The following is a 14,432-nucleotide window of genomic DNA, read 5'->3' as shown; positions in this document are numbered from 1 at the left end:
CTTCTTCAAAAGGTAAGGACCGGGGCCAGGCATGCAGTAAGCACCAGCAGGGCTGAGCACAAAGCAAGCACCAGGGCTGGGCAGACCGCTGGGCTGTAAGTGCTGGGGCTGTGGGTATCAGGGCTGGGCAGGCAGCAAGTGCTGAGACTGCAAGCACCAGCTGGATCTGGACTTACCCCATTCATTTACAGCCTTTTTTTGCTTCCATGCATGTGCAGAAGCAAAAAAAGAATAGAAATCTTGTTCTCGCGTGAGATTTGGCTTCTGCACACACTTACTCCTGGCCCATTCTGGTAGCACCGGGAAATGGTGGCCTGTCTCTGAGTAGGGATATGATCCACAGAGGACCAGCTTCATTTTGATGTATGCTACATGTTCCAGTGTTGGTATACCTGTCCTAAATAAAATGGCATTACTTTTTAACTCACCCTTGTATAAATTTTAATTTTTTCTTCTCATCAGATGTTCCCTGCTATTTAACTCAGGCCTTAAAACAATTATATAGCATTTAGGAAAAAAGATACAAATCAATAAACCAGCACCAGAGGCCAAGATGGAGAAGATCTCTACAGCTACCATATATTTCCCCTTGGTACATAAGTAGGTTGGAACAAAGGATAACCAAACAGCACAAAATAGCAACATGCTGAAAGTGATAAACTTGGCTTCATTAAAACTGTCAGGCAACTTTCTGGCCAGGAATGCAAGAGTAAAACAGATAACAGCTAAAATACCCATAAAAGTCAATACACCATAAAACATGATAGCAGAACCTTCATTACATTCCAGAACAATTTTTTCACTTATTAATTGGGTATCATAATCTGGGAACGGAGGTGAGGTTGCCAACCATATAGTACAAATAGAAGCTTGAATAAAAGAACCAGAAAGAACAATATAGGTTGCTAGTCTTTTTCCGACCCATTTTCTCATTTGGGATCCTGGCTTTGTGGCCATGAAGGACAGAACCACAATGACAGTTTTGGCTAATACACAAGAAACAGCCACTGTAAAGATGATGCCAAAAGCTGTTTGGCGGAAGAGGCATGGTATCTTCTCAGGCCGTCCAATAAATAGCAAGATACAAAGAAAGCAGAGCAAGAGGGACATGAGGAGAGTATAGGTAAGGTTCCGGTTATTGGCCTTCACGATGGGAGTACCCTGATGCTTGAGGAAGATTTTAAGTACCACAGCTGTAAGAAAAGAGAAGGAAAGAGCAAATATGGCCAAACTGATACCTAAAGATTCTTCATAAGACAAGAAACTTATATCTTTTGGAAGGCATGAATCTTGGTCATAGTTTGGATATTTATCCTCTGGACATTGGAAACAGTCATCCATATCTGGAAAAGAAAGCATTAGCAGAACAATCTAGATAGACTTCTATTGAAATATTGTAGAGTATGCACAACCACAATAGTCTTTTGGGAAAGCAAATCACCCCTACATTTTGAATGATTCTGTGGGATTGAAGGTCACAACCAACATCTCTTTATTGTATCTCTTACCTGTCTGGTTTGAAATTTTCCCTTCAGGGCATGGAGGGCAATTATAGCAACAGTTTGGCTTCTCTTCTATCTTTGTCTTACTGGTGCCTCCATGACATCTGTCATTACAGAGAGAAAGCGGCCATGCCTGGTCAAAAATGAAAAGAGTAAGTAATTTATAATTATAAATTATATATTTATGAGCTAAGAAATAGCACAATACAGCCATTTTTCAAGAGCATTCAGAGGATAAGATGCACCTTAGTTTGGGGGTAGGAAAACAAAGGGAAAAAAAACTGCTGGGGAATTCCAGGTCCTCTACTATCCACCCCAGGAATTTATAGCTGCTGGAGAGGTTGAAAAGAGTGAGATCCAGAGTAGAGTATACTTTGCAAGGTGCAGTCGGGGGTCTGAGTCCTCACCCCCAAGGGAAGAGAGGCCCCCTGGACACTGGGCTGCTCTTGGCTCAGGAATGGTGATAGCAAGAAATTATGCTCACAATCCGCTCTGAAAATGAAAGATTCCAGCTTCTCAGTCATTGACGGATGTCCCTGACTGGTTTGAATGCTTAACCATGAGTTGGACAATCCCCAAATCATAGCCAAAATTCTCCTTTCCAGAGAAGCTCCATGGAGGGGGGCAGCACAGCAGACCCCTATAATGTCAGGTATGGGCCACCCAGTGGCTGGGCCCCTATCTGTAGATGGGGCAACATGGGGCCTAGGCCAACAGAGGCAACAGGGAGGGGGTCAAGTCAGGCTGTCACCCCACCAGCTGCATCAAGGCCAGCTGCCATATTTGATGGTGACCTGAAGAAGCTATCCTATTTCCTGCATTGAATGTGGACTTATATCAATGAATCCAGGGACTTCTACCAAACAAATAGGCAGCTGATTGACAAGATAACCATGGGCATGAAATGAGGGTGAAACAGCAGAATGGGTGGCTGAACTCTCGATGAAAAGCCCCTGAGCTAGATGACATGGGCAACTTCATCTAGTTGATGAGGGTCAGATTGTGTGATGAGGCCCAGTAACTAGATGTTGAGGAACAGATCCAAATGTTAAGGCAAGCTGAGTACCCAGTGAGTTTAGAAAAGCGGCCAGGAATGGTGCAGGTCTGGTCTGAATGCCTTTTGATGAACATATTCTGAGATGCTCTGTATTCAGAATTGAAAGATCCGGGGAGTATCGTGCAGAGTTCAAGATTGGTATTCTATCACCATTGCTCTGGACCAGGTGGTCAAAAAGTGAAAGGAAACACCCATCAACTGGTCAGCCAGAAAAAGGTGGGTTCTAGGGTTTCACCTAAGACCACAGCAACCATTCACTTCAAGCCAATGAGGGGCATAAAGTGCTATCAGTGTGGTCAGGTTGTCCACCATGCCACACAGTGTCTGGCACCAGCCCCATCCCTTAGCCAAAGGCCAGGCTACATCCTACTTCCAGGAAGAGGGCCCCAAGACTGTTGGATTAGGACAGCTGGTGCTGCAGATGGAAGAGAAGCTTCCCCTCCAGATAATGATGAGATGTCACCTACAGAAGAAGGAGTAACCCGTTGGGATGAAAGGGGCAGCAATGAAGATGACATGGTTGTGAGTGAAGCAGTTCGCCAGTTCCTCATAAAGACAAAAATAAAAATGCCCAAAATAGAAAAGGAAGGAGGTAGATGCCATAACAGATAGGGGTTGCTCACAGTGCCTAATCAGTAAGGTAGTGGTGAAAAAGCTGGGTATCTGTACTAGGACCCTAGTGAGCCCCATCCAGTTTCAACAGCTGGACGGATCGCTAATCAGGGGAGCCCTGACTACTTTCCTCACCAAGCATGTAGCATTAAGGATGGGCAACATTACAAAAGTCTTCATTTCATAATGGCCCCCAAGATGTCAGAAGCCATCATCCTGAGTCTGGTATGGCTAGGCAAGTGGATGCCCACCATAAGATGGGAGGATGGGTAGCAGAAGTTAACAGTGCATGTCAACTGACATCCCCTCTGAGGAACCAGAAGCATTGAGATGGGCTGATGCCAATTGTCAACTGGCAGCCCCTGTGAGGGAGGCCACTCCATCAGATACCCAGAATATCAAGACTTAGAGAGGGTATTTATTGAGGAAGAATGTAACAAACTTTCCCCACACCAACTGACAGACTGCACAATAGAATTCAAGAGAGATGTAATACTCATAAAGCCGAAGACGTATTTCATGTCCTCAGAGGAACTGGAGGAGTTGAGGAGGTATATTGATGCTAACTTGGAGAGAGGATTCATCCAACCAGCAAAATTGAGGGTTGCTGCCCCCATGCTATTCAAGAAGAAGAAAGATGTGGGGATCAGAATCTCATCACCGGCTCAAGGTTGACTCAGCCTTCCATCCTTCCGAGGTGGGTAAAATGAGGACCCAGATTGTGGGGGCAATATGCTGGCTCTGTTAAAAAGTGCTTTTGCTAACATGTTGTAAGCCACCCTGAGTCTAAGGAGAAGGGCGGCATAAAAATGAAATAGATAGATAGATAGATAGATAGATAGATAGATAGATAGATAGATAGATAGATAGATAGATAGGCAGGCAGGCAGGCAGGCAGGCAGGCAGGCAGGCAGGCAGGCAGGCAGGCAGGCAGGCAGACAAACAAATAAATGTGTTGACTTATGGGGCATACATGTAGAGTGTGTGTAGGACACCTATCCCCTTCCCCTCATGAAAGACATGCTAAACCACTTGTCCAGAGACAAGATATTTACCAAGCTAGATTTGAGAGAAGCATATTATTGCATCCAAATCAGGGAGGGGGATGAATGAAAAACTGTATTCAACTGCCTGCTAGGAAGCTTCCAATTCAAGGTGATGCCTTTAGGACTGCAGGGAACCCCCACAGTTTTCATGCAGTACATCAACAAGGTGCTCCATCCCCACTTGTACAAGGGGATGCTTGTGTATTTAGATGATATTCTCATGTTGGAAGAGCACCTGGTGCAACAAGTCTTTAAAAAAACTCCTAGCTATCAAATTATATATGAAACTTTCCAAATGCAAGTTCCACTAACTTCACTGGACTATTTGGGATACTGTATCTCCAAGGACAGAATTGAGATGGATCTGGGGAAAGTGAGAGAGTATTCAATTGGCAACCCTCACACACTTGCAAGCAATTGCAAAGTTTCGTGAACTTTTATAGGCAATTCATCTGGTCCTTTGCTGAAGTAGCCCTCCCACTGACAGAGCTGCTAAAAACAGGCCTGATGCCCACCAAGCCAAACCCAAATCAACCAATTGGCTGGACAATGGATTGCCAGAAAGCCTTTGAAAGACTGAAGTGGCTCTTTCCCAGGAAACAATCCTACAGCACCCTGATTCTGAATGACAATTCATCATTCATTCAGATGCTATTGATATGGCTGTGGTGGCAGTGCTGCTGCAAAAGAATGAAAAAGGCCAACTCCTGCCATGTGCTCATCTCCCAAAAACTGATAGTGACTGAGAGGAGATGGACCACCTGGGAGAAAGAAGCCTTTGCCATTCATTGGACACTGTTAACCTGGAGATAAGTCCCAAATGTTTGGCATTTCAAGAGGTAATGTCTCAAAAGTAATTACTGCTTTTGAAAGAGAAAGGAAAATGTCCTCAGCCCAGCACAGGTCTGGTCGAAAGTCGAAGTTGTCTGAGAGAGACCGTCGGAATCTAAAGTGAATTGTTAGAGCGGATCGCAAGACCGCAGCTCCTAAAATCACTGCAGAGCTCAATAGACACGTACAGAACCCAGTTTCCACAAAAACTGTTCGAAGGGAACTTCACAAATCTGGATTCCATGGAAGAGCTGCAAGGTGTTTCCATTTCTTTGTCCACCCACTGTAGGTACTGTAAACCATTTAGAGAAAGCTGTAAAACCATGTGAAGTGATATATATGTCTAAGTGCTATTGTTACATTGGGAAGGTAAAATGAGTGACAGAAGAATCTTGAAATATCTAGAGAGAATAAGAGAGATAAATTGAGATAGTTTCAAAGAATTATCCAATGATAGGTAAATTATTCAGGGGCTATATGGTCTGAACTGTTGTTGTTTTTTAATATCAGAAAGTTATTTAAAGTATTACAATATGAATTAAGTCCTTACCTGGTTGAATCTATGTGGCCATTCAATATCATCTTCGTAAATGGATAACATTTTTAAAGAGTAAGCCAAAGGTTCCACTTTGCCAACTCTTACTTTCTGAAAGGATTGGTTTGGGAAAGTGACCCAATTTACAATGTCAAATCCTGCGATTAATGAACCATTTTCATCAAAAGAAACCTGTTCCCCAGCAGAATTGTTAAATGAAACACTTCTCAGGTAATGGTGCAACTGGAATAAGAAAATATTTATGGAGTTAAAGAAGTGCTTATGTATGCAGGGGTGGGGGGAAGACTGTAATTGATCTAGCAATAACAATAGCACTAAGACTTATATAGCGCTTTACAGTTCCTTACAGTCCTCTCTAAACAGTTAATTAAAACAACAATGTAACAGAGTTAGCATATTGCCACCAAAAATTTGGGTCCTCATTTTACCCACCTCAGAAAAATGGAAGGCTGAATTAATCTTGAGCTTGGTGGGATTTGCTAAATTGCAGTCAGCAGAAATAGCCTGCAGTACTGTAGTCTAACTATTGTGCCATTAAAATCAGTGACTCCTTTCTTTAAGAGCCAGGTTGGTGCAGAGGTTAGAGTGCAATACTGCAGGCTACTTTTGCCGATTGCTGCCTGCCTGTAATTTGGCAGTTCAAATTTCACCAGGCTCAAGGTTGATTCAGCTTTTCATCCTTCCAATTTGGGTAAAATGAGGACCCAGGTTATTGGGGGCAATATGCTGACTCTGTAAACTGCTTAGAGAGGGCTGTTAAGCATTGTGAAGCGATTTATATTGTAAGTCTAAATGTTAGGTGTAAGTGTTATTTCCACCCAGAGTCCAGAAGGATTTGGGAGGCTTAGAATTTGAATGAATGAATGAATGGATGAATGAATGAATGAATGAATGAATGAATAATGCTATTGCTATACCTTCACAACAGACACCCTTTAAATATCTTTTGTGTCCAGGGAGCATGATCTTGGACTTCTAAGACTTAACTGAAGGTTTAAATCAGAACACTTCTTCAAGCCTTTGCAGACCTCATGTCATGGTGGGTTGTTTCTGGTTCAGCCCGGTTCGGTGAACTGGTAGCAGCAGCAGCGGGAGGCTCTGCCCATCTTCCTGGGATGCTTCTATGTAGAAGCAGCATGTAAACACACGAACTGGTAGCAAAAGCATTTAGAACCCACTACTGCCTCATGTGATTACATCATGTCCCTTCCCCCATGGACCACATGTTGAAAATCACTAATCTTGATATCCACTTCATACTGTGCACAAATGTGCTGAACAAGTATGCATACAGTATGTCAGCTTGGAAGACCATTACCTGCCACAATGACTTATTCAGATGCTTCCATCTCCCTCCCTTTCTTCTTGATCTGAACCTGGATTTGTTTGAGTGCATAACATGCAGAGCATGAGCCACAGCATGGACAGCATTGTAGATGCTGTAGCTGTGAGCAGTCAGGCTTGTTTCAAAAACAGATGCAGGAAGAGAGTTTAATATTTCCTCCCCAGTGCAGATTGTGCTCCCTTCTTGGTCTGCCAGAGAAACAGGAAATACACAGTTAAAAGCCTGTTCCCAAAAAGCTTTGATGAAACCATCTTCTCTTTTCTCTTTAGGATGTTGGTCCTCAACAAATTTCTGGAAACCGGACAATTCCTTTTTGTGCATCGCAAGCGATACTGCACCATGAATGAAATCTAAATTCCAGTCATTTTGGAAGGGAATTGAGGTGAAATCCATTTGAGCTGTCATAATCCAGACCTTGGTTACCATTGGTATGTTCTCAAATTCTGAGAAGTGAAGCACCATTCTCAAAATAATGATGGTCTGGATTTCACCATGTACAATAAATACATTTGCAGAGCTTTTCGTGATACCCAGGAATGTTTCAAAGCCCTCCTTCACCATTTGATCAGCAAATACAGAAAACGTTAGCTGCGGGAATCTTTGTATGACGTCAAAGCAGATGCCGCTTTTGGAGAACATAGGGAGCACTTCCTGTACAAATCTCTCTCCATTAACATCATTCAGGTAAACCACCCCAACCCACAACCAGTTGAAATATAGCAATAACCTCAGAATACCCTCATACTGGAGTGCCACACTTGGGAACATTTGCTGAAAAAAAACTTCTTCGGTTTGCTTCTCCATTAATAGAGCAGAGCCATATGTGACCTAAATAAAAAGAGAAAATCAAAAACATATATTTCAAAAAAGAAATCAATAAGAAATCAATGTTTCTGATGCTTTGGTTCTGTTTTTCATTCTTGTATTATTGTTTATGATTCAATTTTCCTGGATTTCAGTTTCAAAATCACAAAAAACTTCAAATGCGTCAATTTTTTACCATTTTATTTTGTAGGGCAAGTATCTCTTCTCCCCCTAAATAGGTTCCCTGAATTTATTTACATGAATCTGACTATCAAATCATGTCTAAGTAGGTTGCAAATTCCATTGCTACCAGTTTGTGTATGCACTCATGTGTACGTGCAACATTTCTTCACAGAAGCATCCTGGGCAGATAGGTGGAGCTTCCTGCCATTGCTGCCGGTTCGCCGAATTGGGCCAAACTGGGAGCAACCCACCACTGGTCTACTTCCTCTTCTTGTGACATGATCTACCTCAATGAAGATAAACAGACAACTCAAAATGGAACTGATACATTCTTCCCCAGAATGAAGAGTTTCTCTTTAAGTTAAGTCTTTGGATTTGTTTCTATTTTGTTCATATATAACATGGTTAGAAAAATGCCTCAGATTTTAGAGAAGGTGTTCTTCCTTCTTCAATACTTAAGGTATATTCATACTGCCTACCTGTGGGATCTTGTACATGCAGAGAATTGTTGCCATGTTGAGACAGACATCAGAGTTAGGTCCCCCAATGGCTGCTATCAGATTATTTTGGGCATCACATTTGTAATTTGGAAAGAATTTATCTTTTGTGGACAGAAGTTCCATGGAAGCAAGATAAATAACACTGGCACTGAAATCATTATTGTAGATATGGAAGCCCAGGGTGATGTTAGGTAGGAATTGGGTGTTGTCATTGATCTCCTTTAAAGCAAATTCCAAAGTCAAGATATGTTGGTAGTTCTGTTTCATGACTCTACAAGAAAAATGAATAGCTAAAAATGATAACAAGCATCTTATTTGAAATTAAATTGCTTGGTCCTTGTCCTGGAAGAACTTTGTAACTTCTCTAAAGATTTTTCTTCAGAATGCTAATATGCCCCAACCACATTAAAGCACAAAACATGTGAAATTATTTTCCAAATATCTCTTGGTGCTTTTTTTCCCCAGAATAGTTTTATATACTTTCAATTTGAATCTGTTTCTCCAGTTTCTACTGAACTTGAAATGCAAGTACTTCTAGGGACTTAGTACAACTTCCTTCAATCTTTTTTGAAAGACTGTTTTACCGTAATAATTTTAGGAATGGACAAGTTAGTAGACCTAACTTTTTCAGCATGGTGCTCAAAATTGAAATGGTCATATAATCTCATTGTTATTGACCTAACAAATCAATGGTTCTTCTTATGATGACCTCCATACATTTCAGATTTCAAAGTGATTTGTTGAACACTGAAAATAGGCAGAGGCATCCTCCTAAATCCTATTTTCAATCACACCTTTTGGGACTGTGGTTAAAAAAAAGTTAAAAATGCAGAGCTTTGGCAAAGGAACACATTATTGAGTTTGAATGTTTGGGTTCTTAATATTAATGACCATATTTTTGTGGAATATTACAAAACTATTATATGTTCCTTCTAGGCAACACTGTGAATTTTTGGTTCCCTTATTGTGTGTCTTCTTTTTTGGGGAAGAATAACACCTACAGAATCCATGGCCATCATAATGGGTAGCTCATTTTCTCCCTTTATTATCCTCAAATAAATGAAAGTCAACCAGATTATTTTTATTGGCAACCTTCAATCTTGAAAGACCATGATATCATGTTCTGGAAAGAGTTCCTAGAACAGCATTTAGTGTGGCAATCCCTTCCACACTGAGAGCGGAACCATTCTGTCCCCTGCCAGATCCCAGATTTCACTGGTTCTGGGACTGTCTCTTTGCCTCAGCCTGCCAAACAAATGTCATGCTGTGCTTTTAGCCACCAAGCTGAATGATCAAAGGTCAAGGTTTCCCAGCTGCTAATGTCCATTCCCAAAGTCTTTAAATTCCTCTTACAGATATCCTTATATCGCAGCTGTGGTCTTCCTCTGGGGCACTTTCCCTGCACTAATTCATCATACAGGAGATTGATTGATTGATTGATTGATTGATTGATTTTGTCTAGTATGTATTGGTAGTGTATAAATAAATTTATTTATTTATTATTTATTTATTAGATTTGTATGCCGCCCCTCTCCGAGGACTCGGAGCGGCTCATAACAACAACAAAAAACAGTACAAATCCAATATTTAAAAAACAATAAAAAACCCTTAACATAAAAACAATCATACATATCATAAATAATACTGTTTATATATATGATATTGGTACTAATAAGAGAGAAATGCTGGTGCACATCCCTTACCAAGCCAGCAAAGATGTCGCTGTTTCAATAGTGTATATATGCTAGAAATTCCAACATGGTGTTTCCAGACTGTGCTATTTGGAACTTTGTCATGACAAGGGATGCCAAGGATATTTCGGAGGCAGTGCATATTGAAGGTGTTCAGCTTTCACTCTTGCTGTGTGTAAAGGGTCCAAGATTCGTGGAGTGTGCTCAGGACACAGGCTCTATAAACCTGGATCTTTGTATGTTCTGTCAGCTTCTTATTAAGCCATACTCTCTTTCTGAGTCTAGAGAAATGTGGTGGCCACTTTACCAACTGGAGGTCATCTTTGACTTTATGTATCTTGGCTCTCCCATTGCCGACATTCTCTCTCACCCAGAATAAGACTGAAAATATTGTATTTAAGATGCTACCTTGAAATTTTCTTTGCTACTTATTCCTTTCTCATTCTTCAACTTGTGCAGTACATCCAAATTGACATTAATTATTAATAAATTAACATTACAGGTACTAGAGAAATTAAAAACTGTTTCTCCAGGTATTGTCTCCATTTTTCAACCACTGCAGTAGACATTTAGACCATTTAAATGGAGCAGACAGAGATGTGGGTGAGGAGGGAATTAGTCTCACAAATAAATCTTTAATTCAATTTACAACACTAACGTGTAAGTTAAATTAGAACGTGTGTACATGCTTCTTTCTGCTCTTGCTAAAATGTTCCCTTAAAAATGTGTATTATCCAGTTAATAAAGAAATATTAACAATTTTAAATTCTTTGTGTATAAGGCAGAAATATGGTCCACATCAGAGGTCTCTCCACTCAAAGCCCATGAAAGAAAAACCCCAACTCCATGATTGTAGAGAAAGGTACATTTACTGGATAAGAACTGATAGCAACAAGTTGAAAGCAAAATCTGAGGCAAAAGGTGCAAAAATTATATATAGAAATCCCAAATCCCTCCCCTCAAAGACCAAGGTTGGCCATCCCATCCCAATGCCCCCCAAATGTCAAATGGCCATCTCCTTAGGTAGAGTCTTTGCATCTGGTTTGCAGAAACTGTTGACCTTGAGCTGGCCAGAAACATGTGAATTCAGCCGTGGAGTATATGAATAGAACTTAATCAGACACATATCGAGACATCTCCAGCACTCGATCCCCTCTCCTCCCAAATACCTAGAACTCCCCCCTTTTCTGTGGCAACTGAAGAAAGTAAGCGGCATGGAGGCTGACAGCCCCATATGAAAATGGAGCCTGCTTCCATTCTTAGAAAAAAATTTCTACTGAACAACTAAACAGTTCTGCATCAAATCTGTACCCTCTCTCCCCCAACACACAGCAACAGATGTAAAATATAATTGGAAAATGCATGCAGCATGATTAAGAGGATCAAATGCCTTACACAAAGTCACCAAAGAGTGCAGACGAAGGACGATTTTCATAGGAAGTAGGATTTGAAAACCGGTAAGTGTGAGAAATAATAGAAGCCATGATGAGATCTCCAGACTTATAATACTTATGATGAATAGGAAGAGGCTCACTAACATTGCATCTAACCTTAGGAATCTTACACACCGCCAATGGAAGTAGCATTAACACCAACAATACCAGAGTTATCATCTTCTATGTAACTCATCTGACTAGTCTCTCTATAGAACTGTACAACCTGAGTGATTGCTAATTGTGAGAACTGAAGTCATGATTATTGCCTGCAAATTATCTGTTGTTCAACTAAGGAAAAATGATGGATTTCATTTCTAGCTTTCAATGACAAATAAACAGATTTTAAACACACTTGTTTTTCCAATAGATCTAATCATCCCCCAAGGAACAGAGAAGTCAACATAGTTAATTTCAGCATTGCATGGGGAAAATATCATCATTATCATCATAAATCACTGGCAGTGTTTTTCTGAGTCTTTGAAAATATGATTGGCTGAGAGAGAGAAGAAATAAACAAAATAAGAGGTGTAACCAGTTATGGGCTACTGCTCTCATTGGGGGGTGGGGGAAGCACTGAGGGTAGTAAGTTTAGGCACTATTTATTGAATACTTAAAAGTTTTTTTATTGTCCTTCCTTCTCTAGTACCTTAGTATGATCCTCAATTACTTTTACTCATAAAATAGGAAATAATTAAATAGTATGTTTTTACCCATAAACACTTTAATCATTTTAATCCTTATTGAGAATTGAACTTTTATAGCAATTAAAGGAAATTGAACTACTTCCCTAATCTGTTATCTTACTGAACCTTGTGGGTTCAGTACAAAACCTTAAAATGTTACTTTGCTCCTCAACAAATCAAATGTCTAACATTTGTCCTTTTTGTAGCTATTGAAATAATGGGACTTAATCAACTGAAAAAGAGTCCAAGCCACTTCCACCCAGTCACATGATCTTTAAGCCACCCTAGTCATATGGCCAGCAAATCACTCCTACCCAGTCACATGACTATAAGCCACACCCACTAAATAAGCCACAACCACAGTGTGGCAGTAAAAATTTTGGTAGCCCATCACTGTAACCTCTAATACAGTGTTTCCCAACCTTGGCGACTTGAAGATATTTGGACTTCAACTCCCAGAATTCCCCAGCCAGCATTTGCTGGCTGGGGAATTCTTGTAGTTGAAGTCCAAATATCTTCAAGTTGCCAAGGTTGGGAAACACTGCTCTAATAAAAACAGAAAAATTTAACTAAATAACTTATTTTTAGAAATAGCTATAGCAATGTATATATGTAAAAGCAATATATGTAAAAAATAAAGTAATATAACTGAATACTAATGTATTGTTTGATAGAAAAAACTAAATATGATTGTATCTGATTAAAGCTTATTTTAGAAAGCCCCAACTGTTTGTTTAGTGTTGTCTATGTTGAGTGTTGTATTGTCATGTGTATTTAATAATTTTTTAAAAAAAGAAAGAAGAAAATGTGAACAAGTTCCTTTAACTTTTAATTTTTTAACTTTAATCCTTTAACATTTAACTTTTTTCCCTTTATTTTTTTATTTTTTATTTCTCACACATATACACAAATATATATATATATAATCCCTTAACCATTAATAATCACTTACTGCATCTTTTAGGATTCATATTAATATATTCCTTCCTAAACTTAAAACATATAGTTGAGGTTGCTCTTCTGTCATTCCATATCATCTCCTTATTCCACAACAGCCCTTTCTCTCTCTCTCTCTTCTCCTTCCCTCCCTTCTTCTCTCCTTTTCCCTTTTCTCCTTTCCCCCTTTTCTTCTCCGCCGGCTCTTCCCCTTCTTTCTTTCTTTCTTTCTTTCTTTCTTTCTCTTTCTTTCTCTCTCTCTCTTTCTTTCTTTCCCTGTTTCCCCCTTCATCTCATCTTCCCTCCTCTTCCTTCTTATCCTTCTACTCAACTCAAAGGGGCGTGCATAAGTGCACCGGTGTGCCTTCCGTACCCTGTCCAATTGTCTCTCCTTATCTCATTTATCTTTTCTTCCTTTCAAATATGTTCACCTATACTTTTATATCTTTTCTTCTATTCTTTTCTTTATTTATATTATTACATATCTATTCTCTTTGATGTGTATTATGTATTGGACAAAATAAATAAATTAAATAAAATAAATAAACTCTCCTTTCCCTCCTTTCATTGCTGTGTTTATTTATTTTCAACTCAGTATAGTTTTAGGTATTTGAGCAAACCAGATTTCCTATTTACATGCAGTTTCTTCTTCAATTCTTATTCTATTTTAATAGTTACACATATGTTACACATATTTTCTTTTATGTACGCTGAGAGCATATGCACCAAACAAATTCCTTGTGTGTCCAATCACACTTGGCCAATAAAAATTCTATTCTATTCTATTCTATTCTATTCTATTCTATGTCATCATTAACATATATTTGTCTAGTAACTCTTTTACACACACACACACATTTCCCACTCTGTGTGGGAGCCAGTTAATATCACAGTTTGTAATTCAAGTCATCTTAATTATTTATTGTTAAATGAGTAAAAGTATATGCTGCTACTCTCTCTTTGTCTTTGGAAATAATGAGCAGGTTCCCAGAAAAATAATCAAATTTTGCATTTTAAAAAAGAAGCTAAAAAGATGAGATTGACAAATTATCACAATTTTATTTGCAAATTTCAATAATGATCTAAAAGAGAAATACGGAGATTTGAAAGAATTTTTCTACCAAGGAGAGATTATACTGTCATCTCTCTCCCACTCTCTCCCTCCACCCCTCTCCCCTCTCTCACACACATAATTTTTAATAGAGAAATTCAGAATGTCTTTAAAGGTTCTTGGATCAGAATTTGAAGAT

General features: G+C 39.5%; 1 protein-coding gene across 1 annotated transcript; it reads right to left on the bottom strand.

Moving 5' to 3' along the window:
• Positions 1-441: 441 nt before the first annotated feature.
• Positions 442-11,650, bottom strand: LOC139153625 (vomeronasal type-2 receptor 26-like). The gene is made up of 6 exons (XM_070727805.1): positions 11,521-11,650; positions 8,416-8,591; positions 6,923-7,777; positions 5,599-5,826; positions 1,509-1,635; positions 442-1,343 (listed from the first exon to the last, which is right to left on the bottom strand). Exons 1-6 carry the CDS (start codon positions 11,609-11,611, stop codon positions 442-444), a joined length of 2,379 nt encoding a protein of 792 aa, XP_070583906.1. The 5' UTR covers positions 11,612-11,650.
• Between the last annotated feature and the right edge of the window lie 2,782 nt (positions 11,651-14,432).

Source organism: Erythrolamprus reginae, chromosome Z, assembly GCF_031021105.1.
Source record: "Erythrolamprus reginae isolate rEryReg1 chromosome Z, rEryReg1.hap1, whole genome shotgun sequence".
Lineage (NCBI taxonomy): Eukaryota > Metazoa > Chordata > Lepidosauria > Squamata > Dipsadidae > Erythrolamprus > Erythrolamprus reginae.
This window is presented reverse-complemented; position numbering and strand designations above follow the sequence as displayed.